General features: G+C 45.4%; 2 protein-coding genes and 1 long non-coding RNA gene across 4 annotated transcripts in view; 1 reads left to right on the top strand and 2 right to left on the bottom strand.

Annotated features, from left to right (window-relative positions):
* Window positions 1-2,005: 2,005 nt before the first annotated feature.
* LOC308461269 (NACHT, LRR and PYD domains-containing protein 1a allele 5-like) lies at window positions 2,006-8,225 on the bottom strand. 2 transcript variants are annotated; one of them, XM_080978042.1, is made up of 8 exons: window positions 7,565-8,225; window positions 7,402-7,466; window positions 5,632-5,855; window positions 4,655-4,899; window positions 3,676-3,798; window positions 3,370-3,511; window positions 3,209-3,259; window positions 2,006-2,360 (listed from the first exon to the last, which is right to left on the bottom strand). In XM_080978042.1, the coding sequence occupies exons 1-8, from the start codon at window positions 7,712-7,714 to the stop codon at window positions 2,080-2,082; spliced, it is 1,281 nt and encodes a 426-aa protein (XP_080834168.1). In that variant the 5' UTR covers window positions 7,715-8,225; the 3' UTR covers window positions 2,006-2,079. The 2 variants fall into 2 exon arrangements, with proteins under 2 accessions (XP_080834168.1, XP_080834169.1); XM_080978043.1 differs by having other exon boundaries at window positions 7,673-8,222.
* A 1,034-nt stretch (window positions 8,226-9,259) lies between these two features.
* Window positions 9,260-10,102, top strand: LOC308461276. Its single transcript, XR_013978862.1, has 2 exons — window positions 9,260-9,486; window positions 9,981-10,102. It is a non-coding gene; the product is annotated as an uncharacterized lncRNA (long non-coding RNA).
* Window positions 10,103-11,220: 1,118 nt separating this feature from the next.
* LOC308461264 (uncharacterized protein) overlaps window positions 11,221-19,024 on the bottom strand; it is a gene marked incomplete at its 5' end in the record, with an annotated part of 37,008 nt that continues 29,204 nt past the window's right edge. Inside the window, one exon of the mRNA XM_080978035.1 lies at window positions 11,221-13,246. Coding sequence (XP_080834161.1) covers window positions 13,234-13,246 — 13 coding nt within the window. The 3' untranslated portion in view covers window positions 11,221-13,233. The remainder of the gene's footprint in view (window positions 13,247-19,024) is intronic.

Here is a 19,024-nt window from a genome sequence, read left to right as displayed (position 1 = left end):
GTCCAGCCTTTGTTTACAGTAACCTGCCTGAAATCCTCATGCTACCAGGAAACATTATTAGGTGGGTTGGTAGGCATAAAACTAAAGTTCAAAGTACAATGTAGGACAGGTGTGAATCATAGAAATATTGAGTCCTTGTGCCCTGGGAAGATGTTTGCAGAAACACTTTGGAGGTTCATACTCAAGATCTATTGATGCTGAAGAATCACCATGCTATAATCAGTCAGGGTGATTTCAGAGGGACAGACATGCTACAAAGGGGGACATACAAGCCTGGGTTTAGAAACCAAGCACCCCTATTTCTCTTTCTGTGTTCCACCACATTATATTTAATTCAACTTAGAATTCCTGCTGTTGTGGGTATTTTCAGATGGTGTGTCATGGCACCCTGGGGTGACTTGAGGAACATTCAGGGGAGCCGTCCTTTCATTCACTTGCAACCCTGATCTTCCTGCATTCATTCTCTCTCTCTCTCTCTCATTCTGAGGAACATTCAGGGGAGCTGGCAGCTTTAACTTGCAACACATTACCTTCCAAAAATAAAACAGTGACAAAAAAAGAGGGAAACACTTTTGCATGACTGTTTATATTCTGAAAATCTCCCTTCTCCAAACAAAAACCCTCCCCAGCTTCAGTAACTAACAGTTCCTTAGTTCTACATAGAGGGCTTGAGAAATACAATAAGGTAGCAAAGTAGCTTGATGATGATGGTATGTGGGTGTCCACCCTATAAAGAGGGTTTTAAAAATACAGTGGTACCTCAGGTTAAGAACTTAATTCATCCTGGAGGTCTGTTCTTATCCTGAAACTGTTCTTAACCTGAAGCACCACTTTAGTTAATGGGGCCTCCTGCTGCTGCTGATACGCCGCTGCATGATTTCTGTTCTCATCCTGAAGCAAAGTTCTTAACCCGAGGTATTATTTCTGGGTTAGTGGAGTCTGTAACCTGAAGCGTATGTAACCCGAGGTACCACTGTAACCCTGAAAGTGAGCAGTGTCTTTTGTGTTTCTCACTCCTTCTACCCTCAACATCACTCTCCCCCCAGGCAACCCCCTCCTCCTTAACAGTCAGCCAGCTTTATGGGGACAGGGAGAATGTTGCAGGAAAGGATCGTGTCTACATGTGTGTCCAGTGCTGTGTGTTTCTTGCTTTCCTTCCGCATGGTAACAAAAAAAATTCTGCTTCTGATCCTAATCTTGTTTTGCCCTCTCCATGCCCAACCAAAGGGAAGCTGGGCTGCCATGTGGCGTCCATCAGCTCAGCCCTGCAGAGCAGTGACGTTTCTTGGCTTCCCATCGACACATGCCTCCCCACTTACATGTGTGCCAAAAATAGTGCTGAAAAGGGGTGGGATGGAATGGAGAGATTCCCCAGTACACGTGCCTTGTAGCAGAACCCCAGCGTCAGTGGCTCCCATAGGGGAGCTGCAGAAAGGATGAGTGGCTGGACAAGGAAGCTGTGGACTCAAAAAGGTTGAAAACTACTGGGAGATGAGAGACACAAGAAGTGAGGAAAGTGTATGGAACTCCTTGGACCAGCAACAAGGAATTGTCTTCCATTCGTGTAGAGCAGGCATAGGCAAACTTGGCCCTCCAGATGTTTTGGGGCTACAATTCCCACCATCTCTGACCACTGGTCCTGTTGGCTAGGGATGATGAGAGTTGTAGTGCCAAAACATCTGGAGGGCCGAGTTTGCCTATGCCTGGTGTAGGTGCTTAGACCATGAATCAAAGTGGTATGTTATGATCACAGATCCTCTCATCTCACATTGGAGATCAGTATCACCACAAAGTAAGGAGTCAGCCTCTGTGGAGCACACTCTGAATGTGAGGAAGCCAGGAAAGCAATTCACCCAGCAGTCTATGTGCCCAGCTCACACCCAGCTGTTGCCAGTCATTGAAGCACCCACTACCAGGATCTCTCTGGCCTCTGGGAAAATATCCTCAGAATGTGAAACAACTTATTTGTTGAGACAGGCCTGCTCAGAGAGCTAAAGCTGACAAGTGTTTTAATATGCACTTTATTTTATAAATAAAATGCCTTGAAAGGGGTCTTGCCTCCTGCCTTCCCTTGGGGCCTCATTGCCCTTCCAGGTCTTTTACGAGATGTGGGTTTTTGGCCTTCAGAGCCTCATACAGCATATCCTTGCACCGGAGGTCCCAGCTTGGCACAAGCCTGTAGAGCTCTCGCATCTTGTCTGGGTTAGTTTCCTGAGCAATGATTCTTTGATATTGCTCCTCACTGAGGACGGAGCCATACAATCTATCCAGCACCGGTTCCGCTGGGGTGGTCCGTTGGATTACCGCCTCCCTGTGCCGCTCGATGAAGTGCACGTTGGAAGAGTTTGGAAACTGCGGCCCTGCCAGGAAAGCGAAAAAGAACGGAAATCTTGCTACAGGTTCACACTGCAGGCTTAAGACTGGTTGCCCAACTCATTCCCTCCTCCCCCATGCCCTGGGAATTGTAGTTCCATGAGGGGAGGGATTGTGAACAGAGCATTACTAGTAGCTCATCTGCCTACAGTTCCCAGAATTCTTTGGGCAAAGCCATAACTGTTGAGGAAGTATAAAACTGAAATACAGTAAGTGAGAGCAGTTGCAAGGGAGCCAGGGATGGGGCCAGCCCTACCATTAGGGAGAGTGAGGTGGCATCATAATATGGGGTATCATGAAACAACAGCACATTATCAGATAATTAATTTCACATAGTATTATACTCAGCTTTATATTTTATTGCTTGAAAGCCCAGGAATTGATAGCTCCTTCATTGTAGTGGGTTGGACTAGATGAGACTTGGAATCCCTCCAAATTCTATGCTTCTGTTATTGTTGTTATAATTACTGAACCCAGCTTTCTCCCACAGGGAGAGAAGAGACCATTTCACTCACTATCCAAAAGCCATGAAAACTTTGCCCACAAGGTCTCTGTCCTTGGAAGAAGACGAGCCTATGGAACATTGTCTCACAGATTTATGTATTATGCTTGCAGTATCACTTCATAAACAAATGACAATAAAAGCAAGTAACAGTTAATATTTAAAAGAACTGACACTCAGTTTAAAACTGATAAGCTCACACTGTAAAACTTAGAGTGAGGAGTTCAAGGTCAGCAAAACCAGTTCTGCTACTGTTTCATCAGCCCTCTGTGCTCCCATTGGGAGGAAAGTGGGATACAAATACATGGAGAGAAATAATTAAAACCTGCTCACCTTGTGCTGGGTGTGGAATAGGAGAATCCAGCTCCTCTGAAATGAACTCTCCTGGAATAGAATAAGAGGCAGTCAAAGAGGGAACGTGACTGGTGGTCTTTTTCTGTCCTGCCTCCTAAGATATGACCCAACCTCATGAACATCCCTTGATTAAAACTCACTTTTTTTCAAATGCGCCTTCCAGACAATTTCAGGTGTGCCCTTCTTCATCAGGCAGAAGAAGAACTCATCTTGCATTTGCTCAGCAGACAGTTCTAGGTACTGCTGCAGTTTCTCGGCATCCAGGTATTGAAACTCCAGTTCCTGTGGGAAAGAATGAAACCTTTGTCGGTGTGAATCTGGCTTAGCCCAACCCGCCATTGCAAGGGAGTCAACTTAAAGGGTGAAGAGGGATCCTGGTTGAATTTCTCCCATTCTCAGGCTTCACCATCTGGGCTCTGCAAAACCTTTCATCATATTTGTCTCACCTGAGGACAGGCTGCGACATTCTTTGAAGCCTTCAAAGAGACCTGAGAGCCAATTGTCAGAGGTCTCAGAGTCACAGGGGGTTTCTCTATTCTCTTTGAATTTTCTTCACTGTCATTGACCGCCTGGGAAAGACAAATAAAGTCACATTTGAGATAAGCGGAGAGGAAGCCAAGACTAGATCCCTACAACTTTCTTGGCATTGTTACACCAGCTAAGGCAGGAATGAGGAACCTGATGCCCTCCAGTCAGCAAGAGTCAGGGCTGATGGGTTTTGTAGTCCAGTAACATCTGCAGAGACACAGATTCTCCATCTGCAATATGAAGAAAATTAAAGCACATGGCACCAGAAACTAAAATGTAAGGAGGAGATTCCCTGGCCTCATGGGGAACTCAAACCAGGGCTCTTGGACTGGACATCCTGGTGGCTGAGAGGTACCAGCAATCCTGGGTCCATCTGCATCCTGATGAGTCCATGCAGGAAACCACAGAAGCCATGAAACCCATGTGCCAACACTGCAAAGGAAGAAGGATGTTCTTCCTCAAAAGTTTATTTAGATAGCTTGTATGAATTAAGCAGAATTTCCTCATCACTAAATACGTTTGCCCTGGAGGAAGCCTGATTTCAGTGAATGTTTCCGGAAGAAATCCATTGGGACTCACAAGGGAGGCTAAGGACTGAATTGTTTCACAATTCAGTGACAACACCATTGTTTGGAGAACCAGACAGGGAATTTGGGCTTTAGCAAGCAGGTTGTTTAAGAAGTGAAAAGGGTGTATTTCAATTTTGGAAAAATCACTTTAAAGCGACAGTGTTGGTGAGAAGATAAGTAACCCAGCAGAGGGCAACTTGTTAATTTTCTCTCTACTGGCATGTTGGGTAGAACTGATCAAGTCCAACAATTGTGCATAGTCGGGGTTAATATGATCAAGTAAATGACCCAGGCAATCGGAATACCAGAGTTGGAGGTTCCTGGTTACCTTTATTATTGAAAGGTCATTGGGTAGGAGGTACAGGTGAAACGTTGGTGTTTCCAGTCGAAGGCTCTGATAGAGCAGCACAACAGTGTTGATCTTTTGCTTAAACCACTTTTTGAAAACGACTCCAAGGGAAGAGAACTTGGGGTTTTCCAACACAGCATGGTGAGGCTCCACTCTGTCTGGTTTCTCCAGCCTCATCCCCCCTTCGACAAAATGTGCAATGTAGACATGGGAACTATCTTTACCTGAACAGGAGCCCAAAGGAAACATAGACAAACATGTTACAAATGGGAAAGTGAAAAAAAATCACCATCACTTAACCCTCACCCTCTCTGTATCATGCAAGTATTTATTTTCTCATCATCATTTAAGAGGTCTATAGCATTGTTTCACAGTACTGTATGTTCTCATGGTAAAGGTAAAGGGACCCCTGACCGTTAGGTCCAGTCGTGGACGACTCTGGGGTTGCAGTGCTCATCTCACTTTACTGGCCGAGGGAGCCAGCGTACAGCTTCCAGGTCATGTGGCCAGCATGACTAAGCCGCTTCTGACGAACCAGAGCAGCACACGGAAACGCCATTTACCTTCCTGCCAGAACGGTGCCTATTTATCTACTTGCACTTTGACGTGCTTTTGAACTGCTAGGTTGGCAGGAGCAGGGACCGAGCAATGGGAGCTCATCCCGTCGCAGGGATTCGAACCGCCGACCTTCTGATCGGCAAGCCCTAGGCTCTGTGGTTTAGATGACAGCTCCAACATGTCTTACAGCAAAATAAAAAGCATCACAAAAACAGTAAAATAGCAGAACATTTTGCAAAATTGAAACAAATCAGAAAAGACAATTTAGCCAGCACTACTGATCCCTAGAACCCACACCACTGGCCCCCAAACATTCTGGAAATGTCAATGGAAGTTATTCCTGTTTAAGCTTCTTCCTATTATGGTTATACTGCTGTAAGGTTTTTCCCATGTAATACCTGAAAGAGACAAGGAGTGAGGGATGCAAATGGCTGCCATGGCTTCTCCTGCATCCACTTTAATGTTGAGCAGAGGGCCAGCAATCTGCCACTCCTTGGTGTTTTGTTCTTCCAGGTGCTTAGGCCATGAATCAAAGTGGTATGTTATGGTCACAGCTCCTCTCACTTCCCATATGAGACCAGTATCACAGCAATGGAAGGAGCCAGCCTTTGTGAAGCGCACTCTGAATGGCACAAAGGGAAAGATGAAAGGGGAATCTCAGGGGCGCCGACTTATAAAAAATATTGGGGGAGCCCACGAAAGCTCATGAATAATAAATAAGCTCATGAATATGCAGATAAAGTGGCGCCGCCTCCTCGTGAGCGAATAGGGGAGAGCGTGCTGCGCCTATTAATCAGCTCCGAAGGAAATTGGGTGGAGCTTTTGCTCGGGAGGGAGGGCAGGAGGCATGCAGCCCGACCCTGTGCATTTTGGGCTGGGGGAAGGGCGGCGGTGGCGCTCTGCTGGAGGGGCGCCCGAGATTATTGGGGGGGCGGAGCCCCCCCAAACGAATTTTTGAGGGGGCTCGGGCCCCCTCAGGCCCCATGGAGTCGGCGCCTATGATCAGGTTGAACATGGATGAAGAGAACTTCCTCTGCTGGTCTAATTGATATTTTTGCAGGAGGTGCTTCACACGCTGAGTAAGGAGGTAAAAAAATTATGGAAGGAAATTTCCTGGGCAGGCACCACTCTGCACACTCAGGATTTTGCCACAGAGAAGCACGTTTATTATGAGGCTGCCCAAAAAGTATTCTTCTGATACTGAGAAGGTGACTTTAAAATGCCTGCGTTCATGCAGAGTAAAGCCAAGTGGTAGGATTAACTACTAATCTTCTGATTCCTGGTGTGTTGATGATACTAGAACTTCAGGGGGAATTATCATATTCATTGAGCAGGCCAGGGGTTCTACAAGGCATGAACCCATTTTGCTCTAAACCAGTATTTCTCATAGTGGGTGATCCCACCCCCTGCAGGGTGCTGGAATGATTGAGGGGGGCAGTGGGAGCTTCAGGGGCAATTGGGGGGCATTGAATAAAAATAAGGGGGCGGTGAAAGCATAAAGAAGAAAAAAGAAGAAAATTTTGAAAAAACATATGTTGTGTAATGACGCTTACCGCAACCTGGGCACTGTTGTGAGACACTGACAATGCCTCCCCTTGATCTGACGGTTGTGATGGAGGTGAGGGGTTTTCCTGGGTTTGGATGAATCCATTTTAGCTTCACCCAGGCCCAGGAAGTGGATCGCAGCTTGACTGCCTATTTGGTCACTGGCAGGCAGGCTGCGACACTGGCCCCACCCCTGGGGCAGATTGAACTGACATGACAGGCTTCACTCTAGTCCTCCTCATAGGTTTTTAATCCTGGGCCTAGTCCACCTCCTCATCCAGTTCTGAAAAACCATTTGTACATGTTTCATCCGTTCTGCAACGATGCTTACCAATGTAACATGGAGTTAAAGTTGTAGTGATTATTTTCCAAATAAACACACAAAATGCATGTTATAACTGATCAGTGGTCAAGCCCACCAGCGGGTCTTATATGCGCTACAGTACAAAAGTTTTAAATTGCATTTCCTTCATCATATTTAGAGGAACATGGGTGGAGACAGCAACCATATTTGATGACTGTGAGACCCACAGAAACCAGATGCGTTCCGAGGAACAATTCAATGTAGAAACCATTCCCTGGAGGGATAAATTTTCAAGAGATTGGGGAGAGAGATCACTTACCTGTAAGCTTCATGGTCCCTTTCTGAGTCCCAAAACACCTCTGCTTTTATTCTTTCTGGAAGATCCTATAATAAAACCACAAGCATGAATGAGGATTCCAGAATCCTTCTCCTATCTAAAAACGGGACGTTCTTGTCTATTTCCAGCACCGCTCTGACCATACCAGGGAGCACTGCTTGAGGCCAAAGCCACAACTAGGCAGCCGCGCCCTCAGGTTGCCGTCGTGGTCCTCCTCGCTACCCATCTCCAGCCTTCGGAACTCCCCCTCTACCTGGGCTTCCGCGAAGCGTCCCCTGGGAGTCTTCTTGGCCATCGCGCTCCTTCCCCGCCAGCCCCAGCCCAGCCAAATCCTCGGCCAGCGAAAGACCCAGATCCGGAGACTGTGCCAAGGCAGAGAGGCAGGAGAGCCAGACTCTGGTGCCCAACTCGCGGCGCCTGATGCCCCGGAGGAGAGATGCCTGGCCCGCGGGCAGCGGGAAACCCGTCGCTTGCTGCTCCCTTTGGCGAAGAAACCCTTTGAGATGCTTCCCTCCGTCCGCGGCAGGAGACTCGAGGGCGGGGCGAGCGCAAGAGGCGTCTTTCCCGGGAGCTCTCGCTCTCTTTCCCAGCAGGTTCTGAAGCAGGGAGGAGCGGCAAGGAGTTGGAGCAGGAAAACGTGTGAGCGTGAGAGAAGAACCTGCTCCTCCTTTGGGAATTTCAAAAACACACAACCCTCCCCCTCAAAAAAAGCAATCCTTGAAGTTGCTTGGGGGAGAGCTGGATGAGAGTGAAGCAGCCAAACAGCTGCTCAACGAGGAGGAGCACAGAAAGGGCTCCTGCAGGACTCAGGTATTACAATAAACAATTATTTTCTTACCCAGAACCACCTCTTTGTGTATGATTGCAACAGGTAAACTCTAATCTCTATCCACCAGCCAAATGTTGCATATGAAAGGTAACTGACCCACTTTTGCCAGTAATTCATATTCCATTTCTGCACCCACATCCTGTCTGCTGACAGCCAAGAACGCAGGACCTTCACATCCTCCCTGAAATGATGTGAGGAGGGGAGAGAGGAGTATCCTCAGCATCCTACACAGCTGGAGGGAGTTTTGTATGCCATCTGGCCTGATGCAGGAAATCTAGCCATACAGCATGTTCAGCAGGTGGCTGTCAAGACTCTGCCTGAAGACCTCCAAATGAGGGAGCTCCTCACCCCAGGAATTGGCTCCATGAAACCATGAGAAATTTCCAGACAAAACTCTTCCAGCAGTTTCATGCAAATGGTAAGCTGCATCAGAGACAAGATGGATCTCTGTAGGAACCCAAAACCCAAAGGTCATATATGGATTCATCCATGTCAGTTCTTTCTCCACCTTCCTGCCTACAGGTAAAGATAAGAGGTTAATTAACCCTTGGACGGTTAAGTTCACTCAAAGGTGACTATGGGGTTGTGGCGCTCATATTGCTTCAGGCCAAGGGAGCTGGTGTTTGTCTGCAGACAGCTTTCCAGGTCATGTGGCCAGCATGACTAAACCGCTTCTGGCGCAATGGAACACTGATGGAAGCCAGAGCACACGGAAATGCTGTTTACCTTCCTATCACAGTGGGACCTATTTATCTACTTGCACTGGTGTGCTTTCAAACTGCTAGGTTGGCAGAAGCTGGAACAGGGCAATGGGAGCTCACTTGGATTGCAAGCCCAAGAGACTCAATGGTTTAGACCACAGTGCCACCCTACAAAGAAGAGATCACTGCCCATAACATGCAGTTCTTCAAAGAAGAGATCACTGCCCATAACATGCTTAATCTTGCAATGGGTCTGGCTCTGTTTACAATAACATGCTATCAGCAAACTTTATGATCTGGATTGGTAGGCATGAAACTGAGGTTCAAAGAGCAGCTTCACATCCTCCTATAATGTAAGATCAAGGGGGGTGGAGTGACTGTGCTGAGAAGACAGGTTGCAACATTTGGGACTTTTAGTTCAGGGAAAGGGCGAGTCAGAGCTGACATGATTGAAGTTCATACGGCATGGAGACAGTGGTTGGAGAAATGTTTTTCTCCCTCTCTCATATCACGAGAACCTGGTAGTATCCAATGAAGGTGAGTGTCGGAAGATTCAGGACTGAAAAATGAAATTACTTCTCCATGCAATGCAGAGTTAAACGATGGAACTTGCTCGCACAAGAGGCAGTGCTGGCTACCAACCTGGATGTCTTTAAAAGAGGGTTAGACAAATTAGTGGACCGGGGGCTGTTGTTGGCTGCTAGCCACAATGGCCACCCTCTGTCTCCAGTTGGAGGCAGCAATGCTTCTGAATAGCAGTTGCAGGAAACCACAGGAGGGAGGAGTTGTGAGCCCTTGTGCTCAAATCCTCCTTCTGGTTCCTGACAGGCAACTGTTCAGCCACTGTGAGAGCAGGATGCTGGAGTATATGGGCCACTGGCCTGATCCAGCAAATGCTTCTAATGTTATTTTATGTCCTTTTGTAAACCTCTAAATTAACCATAATCTCTTTTCTCACTTGACTGATGTAAGGACAAAGAAAGCAGAACCCTGAATCAAACTAACCATGACCTCTTGTGGCAACCACACAGGGTCCCCGGACGTTTAACAGTCTAATGATCCCTGTGCCACCACTGTGCTCGCTTCCCCGCTGCCACCAACCAGTTACACTCTGGTAAAACACTGAGTCCAGTCAGTTATTAAAAGTGAACAACAACAACAACAAAAAACAAGTTTATTTTACAAACATTAACAAGTTTATGGTTTCTCAGATAATATTCCTGTATGTTAACTTTAGTTTCTTTACCGGCCTATACCTTCCTAATACCTTCTGACTGATTATCTCAACTGTTTGACTGACTTCTCTTAACAAATTCTCTCACTCTCTCACACCAGGCTAGCCCAACCCACAGACTTATCTTCTCTGTCTCTTCTAACTCCAGACTGTCTTCTCAACAACTCTAACTCCTAAAAAAACCCCTCTGTGCTTAAACCTTATACAGTTAACTCTGCCCCCTGGGTTCCCATTGGTTAGTCATTTTACAATTAGTTAACCCTTTCCCTATGAACCCAGTATGATGTCACACACCTAGGAGGGCAAACGCCACACCTATATATTGCCAGGCCTGATTTGAACCTGCTTTGTCACTTCTACACATTCCAGGAACTACCAACAAGCTCTCCCCCTCACCTTTCCTGGATCATACTTACCGATTTTTAACTTGCCTTTTTGAAATGTTCAGCATTTTGAGCGAGTTCTCTGGACCGGCGCTATCCTCAGTCTGTCTGAGGCAGGTGCCTCAAGCAACACTCTTGAAAGGGTGGCATATTTGCATCTGGGTGCTGTGCCCACTCCCTGCCCCCTTGCTTGTGGCGCTGTCGCCTCCTACTCCTTGGACAGTTTCTTCAGGAATGCAGGAAAGCTTTCCCTCCTCGCCCACCATTTTCCTTCTCCATTTTGTCCCCCTTGCTTTCCTGCTTTCTTTCTTCTCCCTCTGTTTTCCTACTCCATTTCACACCCTGCTGTCCTACTTTCCCTTTCCCCCCATTACAATAATCATCCTACAATACTAATCTATTTTCCCCTGCTGTTCAAAGTTCACTCACTTTATTAAATGACAATTACTGTACCACCTCCTCTCTCTGAGTGTTTTATCAAATGACTTCTCAGCGTTCCATGGACACTTTTAGACTTTTCCATGTAGGATTCAGAGAATTATAGACTTGTAGAGTTGGAAGGGACCATGATGTTCCTCTAGTCCAACTCCCTACAATGCAGGAAGCTTTCACCCAAAGCGGGGCTCAAACCATGAGGCACAGAGGAGACTGTGGTGTCTTTATTATATTTGGTTTATTTACACATATATACAGCCTGAGCCTACTGTTCAAAGCATTACATTCCAAGAGGGTCCCTTGCTTCTCCCATAGGTGCAGCAGCTTTGAATCCAAAACAGAAATCTGCTCTACATTTACAGCCTGTCAGCCCACATGATTCTTTGCCTCCACTTCTTGCTAGTCACCACTAACAGACCCAAAGGATTTTTCCTCCTGTCCACATCAGGCAAACCTATTGGCCTTTGTTCATCTAACTCCCTCTGGCTCAGGGTGGGCTGCATCCAGCAGAGATTCTTTACCTGGTTGGTGGCTTTCTTGATTGTCATCACCCTGCCTTTGTTTGCTTATGACTTGACCATTATCAGGCTGCCTCATGAGTAAGCCGTCTTGTGTTATTTCCAACACTTGCTAGATCCAGGGATTTAGGGGGTTGCTTAAATGCTAACCCTTTTCTGAATCCAGAGATTTAGGGGAGTCTGACTGCCCCCCTCAGCAAACTCATAAGCATACATTGTGCTGCATCCATGGGCTTCCTTGAATGAGGGGCTTTGCTTACCATATAGAAGAGAATTTTAGTGTGGAAGGCAGGCCTGGAAACCTACTGCAAAAGTCCTCTAGAAGAATGCTATACCAGGACTGCCAGTTCTTGTCTCTCTCTTACACTTACACAATACTGCCTTTCTCTTTGTCTTACTGAGTAGTTTTTAGGAAGTACTTATATTATAATAATAATAATAATAATAATAATAATAATAATAATATTTATATCCCACCCATCTGGCTAGGTTTCCCAACAGAATTAAAGGCACAATAAAACATTAAAAACCTCCCTAAACAGGGCTGCCTTCAGATATCTTCTAAAAGTCAGATAGTTGTTTATTTCCTTGACACCTGATGGAAGGGCATTCCACAGGATGGGCACCACTACCGAGAAGGCCCTCTGCTTGGTTCCCTGCAACCTCACTTCTCGTAGGGAGGGAACTGCCAGAAGGCCCTCAGAGCTGGAACTCAGTGTCCGGGCTGATCGTTGGGGGTGGAGACACTCCTTTAGGTATAACACATACTTAACACATAGAGTGAGTCTTTAAACTGTACAGCTTAGCACCAGCACATAGCCAAACAGGATCAGGTCCAAAAAGAGTGTGAGAATTTGCAGGGCTGATTTTTCTTTAGAAAACCAGCAAATTTTAAATGTGGTTAACAAAACCAACCAAAAACAAACCCTTGAGCTAACTTTCTGAAATTTGGCAGTTAATTCCCTCTGGAGGGACTACCATGTGTCCAAATTACAAATTATGGCCCTTTTGCTCCCCCATTCTGTCGGAGCCAGCCGTTACAAATGGTGCAGTTTAGCATAAAATAAAGACACAGAGAGCCAGCAATATTTTCATGATGGTATGAGCAGCTCCTTTCGAACTTCCCTCTCCTCCCGTAGCTTTTTTATTTTCCTTTGTCTCTCTCCAGCCGCATGGCCGTTTGCCAATGTCTCTCGTTACCTCATCCGGTCAAGGCTTTTATTGCCCCCATCACCATATAGGGTCATCACTGCCCAGAGGAAACACAACTCCATTTAAGGTCAATACATTCCAATACATTGTAAAGCTCAGAGTGCTGGTCAGCCGAGGTCAGGGGGCACCCTGCAATATTACAAGCCTTTGCCGTGGCTTTATGACTCCCACATGCCCTCTTTCTTTATTTTATTTCAGAGTCATATATGTCAGTACCAATACGGTTATATCGAGCGCGATAAGCGACTCTTTGATACCGGAAGCGGGCCGCGGACTGGAGAACCATGCAGTACATATAGAAATTAAAGAAGGAATACATTGGATACAGCAACACAAAATAATGCAAATAACTACTATAATGATCACTAAAATCAATAAATGTCGAAGCCAACTTCCATCCGGAAGCCAAGAATATAAGAATTCTGATTCCAAGCTGCATGGTAGGCTTCCTTTCTAGTTTATTAGCCATGCACTGGTGTCACTCCTATAGCACTGAGATTGGTCACTGTATGTTCCTGTAAGAGAACAAGAGCTATTAAAAGTGAAATTTAATGTATATTGACAGTTTGAATATATGCCCCATGATTCTTTCCCCTCTTTAATTTGAAAACAAATGGGGGCAGGCTCATGGAGGGTCAATTGTACTGGAGGCCAAAAAGTTTGCTTAGGGGATATAATATTAGTAAATTGAAAAGATCCATTGACAGGCACACCATGAAGCATTATGCCGGAATGACTGGCATACACACCCAACATTTAGAAGCATGCAATAAACTGGCAAACATAATCATATCTTGTACAAAAATATTGTCCCTCCATATCTTATGATAATTTTCTCCCCTAAAAGTCTTATTCAACAACGCTGTTCTTCTAGTTCGAAAGTGGCTGAGCCGTGGATACTGCCAGCCAGAGTAGGAAGCTGACAACAGCTGCTTGCCAGCCAATGAGGTGAAATATGGTGGTTTCAACTGGACAGGGCCGTCTGCTTCTCTTCCTTGTATAACGGTGCAGCAAAGGATGGCAAGGCAAAAGGTTAGGAAGGCAAACACTGCCAGATGCAGCTCGTGTGCAGCACCTCTAGGTGGCGCATGCGGAAAGGTTTCAATGCTTCACCCACAAAATGTTGACAAAGTGTAGGGGAGTTCCGCATGCCTTGAGGCAGGACAACCCACCGATATCGCTGGGTGGGCTGCGAATTGTTATATACTGGCAATGTAAAAGCAAACCGTTCCCTGTCTGCTGGAGCCAGTGGGATGAAGATGGTTCACTGTGGCCGAAAGTCAATTGTTCAGAAATAAGCTGGTCAGAGATAGCTGGTGCCGCTGCTGCGGATTTTTCTTTTGGTAGAGGCCACTGTTCTACCCCCACTGGGGTATCGGTGATCCTGGTTTGCCACACTGGAAACAAGTTGTATCGGTGGCTACAGGCTGGTTTTCATTTAGCGCTGTTGCCAGCAGATGAGCCTTGTGGGTGGCTGTAGCTACAGACTGACAAATGCGAAGCATGGCTGCTGTGTCTGTGGCAGGATTGTGTATTATCGGTCGTAACACAACCTTACAATCCTCATTGGCATTTTCAAAGGCCAATTGTTTGATAATTATTTGTTTGGCTTCAGGATTTTCAATTTGGCGACTCACTGCTGTAAGCAGCCTGTCCATAAAGGAAGAATATGATTCTCTTGCCTCTTGCCTGATTGAACCCCACCTTGATTGAATACTGGGTTCTGGGATTTTTCTCATGGCTTGTTTAGCAGCAAGAGCAGTGTCCCTCAATAAGATTTGCAGCAGTGTGGCTTGCACTGAAGCTTGAGCGAAGGGACCACGCCCCAACATGGCATCTATGACGTCTGCGAGGGTAACATTTGGATTATTTCCTCTGACTTGTTGTAACAAGGCTGGAGCATAAGCACGGCAGGCAGTTTCCCATTCGTGGGCAAACAAAACACCAGCTGATGGGGGTAACACTGTATGGGCCAAAAGCTTGATGTCCTCTGGAACCAAGAGCTGGGCTAATGTGGCTTCTAAAAGCGCCTGCGTATATGGGGCTTGGAGTCCATTGGCCTTTACTGACTGTTGCAGCTCTTTCAAAATCTTAAAGTCAAAAGGTTGGTGTTGGGCTTGGGTGCCTGCCGGGGCACCAGCAGGGGGCACAATAACAGGGAATACCATAGTATCCTGAATTAAGGAACAGGCAAGGACTGCACGTTGAAAAGGGGTAGCTGGTTCTGCCGCTGAAAGATTAGGATCATTGCCAGCCAGACCACGGTATTTTTGCAGGATTGGGTCCTCTGGTGAGGAACTGTAGTCCGGAGGTTTGTGGTCTGGAGCTGCTGGCAAGGCAAGTGCTGGAACAGATGGCAGCACAGCAGGCTGAATTAAAGAAGCTGAAGGTTGTGTTGGCAATGCAGCCATGGAGATATTTTTTGGTGATAAAGAGCCCATGGCGTAACGAACCTTGCACCATGCATTTAGAATCTGAACACCTATGCTGGGGTGCCCATGAAAATGTGCCCCAATCTTGTCCCAAAGTTTTAATTCCCAAGTCCCATCTCCAGGAAACCAGGGTGAATGCTCTTCGATGGCCAGAATGAGCTGTATCAAATCACCCTCCGGAACTTCCAATTTTTTGGAGGAGAGGAGAAATTTTAAGTCTTTAAAAAATTTCTGGGACTTCCGGTCAGCGCCATCAGCTAATGGCGGATTCCCTTTGATCTCAAAGGGGATCGGCTCTGTGGAAATCGGGTCCTGTGCGCTGCGGCGGAGCGGGGACCCTTATAAATCGCAGGCAGTGAAGCCTGCGAATGTGGGGACTCGGCGGGCACCCTTCAGCGCCCCCCCAACTCGCGAGGAAGCCTTTTTTGAGGCTTCAGAGCAGAACGGGGGAGAGGCGCGGTGCTGTGAGTCGATTGCTGCTTTCACGGAGCGAAGCCGCATTGCCGTTGCTGGAGAGCGCTGAATTCTACCCTGTAACAATTGGATCTTAAAGGAAATACCCGTGAGTAGGGGGAATTGGATCGCTAAAAGACTGATTGAATCGGACTTATTAAAAAAGATTGACTGAATTGGGCTTACTGGAAGGGGAAAAAAAAGAGACTTAATTGGCTACCGTGGCGGGAGGTATAACCAGGAAGTCTGCCTCCCGTTCTGTAAATAGATCAAAGCATAGAGATTTTTGAGCTAAAGCGCTGGAAATAAGTTTGTAAAGAGTTGTTTTCCGACTTGATAACTTTTCTGAACCCACCCTTCTACAAGCAGGGAAGGAAGGGGGTTGTTTTGGACTGTGTAAATCTGCATAAAGAGAGGAGAAGTGTAAAATTCACCGTCCAAAAATCAAAATTGGAAACAGAATTGTTAGATCCTAAAACCAAGAATTTGTCAAGAATGTATAACTTGCTGTTGAAATGGAATACTCAGGATGAAACGGTTAAATCTGTCATGATTAAATGGGCACAAGACGTTGGACATAATATTATGTTTGCTGACTGGGAACAGTTATGGACCACAGGTATTAAGTTTACGGCATGTAATGCCTTAAGAGAAAATATAATGAAAATGATTTACAGGTGGTACTTAACCCCAGTCAAGCTGGCAAAAATTTATCATTTGCCCGATAATAAATGTTGGAAATGTAAAGAGATTGAGGGCACATTTTTTCACCTTTGGTGGACATGCCCAAGGATCAAGGCCTTCTGGGAGATGATTTATAATGAAATGAAAAAGGTATTTACGTATACGTTTCAGAAGAAACCAGAGGCCTTCCTTCTGGGCATGGTCGGCCAATCGGTGCAAAGGGAGGATAGAACCTTTTTTCTGTATGCTACAACAGCAGCAAGAATACTCATCGGAAAGTACTGGAAGACACAAGAATTACCCACCCGAGAAGAATGGCAGACGAAAGTGATGGACTATATGGAATTGGCTGAGATGACTGGCAGAATCCGAGACCAGGGAGAAGGGTCGGTGGAAGAAGACTGGAAAAAATTCAAAATATATCTTCAAAAGCATTGTAATATTAAAGACTGTTAGAAAGATGTTGGAAAAAGAAAATTAGGCAGTTTTGGTAGATATGAGATAAAGGATTAAGTAAAAATGAGCGGATGAAATTGATGAAACAGAGGATGTTTAATTATAATATTTTAAATTAAAATACGTAAATGAAAATAAGGTTGGAAGGATTTGCTGAAAAAAACGATCTGAATTAGAATACAAAATTGGGAGGTGAGAGGAGGTCAAGGAAATAAGTAAAGGGAAAAAGTTATGTAAAGGTTTAATTTGCTTTTGTCCTATTTTAATCCAATGTTTTTCATATCTTTTGTTCTGCTTTTTTTATCCTACTTTATTGTTCTTTTTTTCTTTTTACTTTTTGCCCTGTTATGGTTATGGTTAAATTTTTCTTTGTATTTTGTACTGTTTTTTTTTCTTCTTTTTTTCTTTTTTTGTAACTTTAAACTTGGAATAAATATCATTTAAAAAAAAAAATTCTGTTGGGGAGCAGACAAAGAGCTGCCCATTTTTCTAAAATCAATATAAAAAAAAGAGATCGAACTCACCGGGATCTTTTTAAGATGATTTGCGCTTGCAACCCTTGCCGGGCGTGGTGAGCCGATGATATCCTTTGCTTGGATCGAAAAACCTCACACGGTTTTCTTTTAAAATCCTCTTAGTCTGCCTCAGACTGTTTTCTTTAAGTTGCCTCACACGTATTTCTTTTAAAAGCCTCAGACGTATTCTTTTATTCAGCCTCACACGGGGCACCACTTGTCGGAGCCAGCCGTTACAAATGGTGCAGTTTAGCATAAAATAAAGACACAGAGAGCCAGCAATATTTTCATGATGGTATGAGCAGCTCCTTTCGAACTTCCCTCTCCTCCCGTAGCTTTTTTATTTTCCTTTGTCTCTCTCCAGCCGCATGGCCGTTTGCCAATGTCTCTCGTTACCTCATCCGGTCAAGGCTTTTATTGCCCCCATCACCATATAGGGTCATCACTGCCCAGAGGAAACACAACTCCATTTAAGGTCAATACATTCCAATACATTGTAAAGCTCAGAGTGCTGGTCAGCCGAGATCAGGGGGCACCCTGCAATATTACAAGCCTTTGTCATGGCTTTATGACTCCCACACCATTCTGAGTGAATGAGAATACTGAAGATTCAAATATCTAGGTTGTGATTCAGATCCAGGGTCCTGATTGGTTCATATTGGGTCTCGGTTGCACCTGATCAGGACCAGGTCCCAAACTGATTGTACAATGCTTGCATCTGCATTTCCTGATAGTAAACACCACTCCCACCAATGCAGTCCATTGGACCAGCTGTTTCCAGTGTCCCTTGATGAAATGGGGCACTGATGCAACACGCTGGCTGGGGCTGATGGGAGTTGTAGTTTGGAACGTCTGGAGGGCAAGAGGCCAGCCAAAGCTGAAACTCTTCTATCAGTATATATTTTCCTGGAGCGCTGGGAACTGTAGTTTCATTGGAAGCTTGGGTTGTTTTTGTTTGAGATAATTGTTAGCAGTTTGCTAGACTACAATTTCCAGGATTCTCTGAGAGAAGCCAATGCATTATAAAACTGGAAAAGGTTTGTAGTACTGAAGTGTTGCTGAGGATTCTGGATGGCAGCCATGGCTGGGCTGAGACAAAACAATTTGTCTTCCAGATATTTTTGGAGATTGGCAGGATCAGATAAGGCAGGAGAGGGGTCACCACTGTTTGCTGATAAAAAGCAGAGGTTTTAACAAATAACTGCTAGTTCCTAGGAGAGAGAGGGAGAGAGAATGAATAAGTTTATATGGAAGTACAGCAATTAAATACTGCCAGGAGAAGAAAGAAGGGAGACTTCACAGCCAAAACAAAGCCCCACTGAGCCTTCGACCTCCTCAGCCTCCTCTTTGGGCTCTGGGAAGGTTCTCCTCATGAGCCACGATGACTTTCCCACTTCCCCCTCCATTTCCAGGTTCCTGGCACTATACATACATGCGGCTGCACACAAATAGTTCACGTGCAAGAGGGGAGTTGCCTGTACATCATTTTATTTTATAAAGTGTATATCTTTAATGGCTGATGTTTTTTACATTTTGAATTTTTTAAACTCAACTCATTGTTAACTTCTGACCTTTATATATAAAAAACCAACAACATATAAACTGCCTAGAGGTGTTTACAGCTAAAAGATATGCCAATCTGTGAAATACCGGTAAGTAAAATAAACGAAGAGCTGATGGGCACTAGATTGGCTGGCTGTGATATAAGACTTTCCTCCTTTCTCCCCCATGGAGACAGGATCAGAATCCATCA

Source organism: Podarcis pityusensis (assembly GCF_964106645.2).
Source record: "Podarcis pityusensis genome assembly, chromosome: 13".
Lineage (NCBI taxonomy): Eukaryota > Metazoa > Chordata > Lepidosauria > Squamata > Lacertidae > Podarcis > Podarcis pityusensis.
This window is presented reverse-complemented; position numbering and strand designations above follow the sequence as displayed.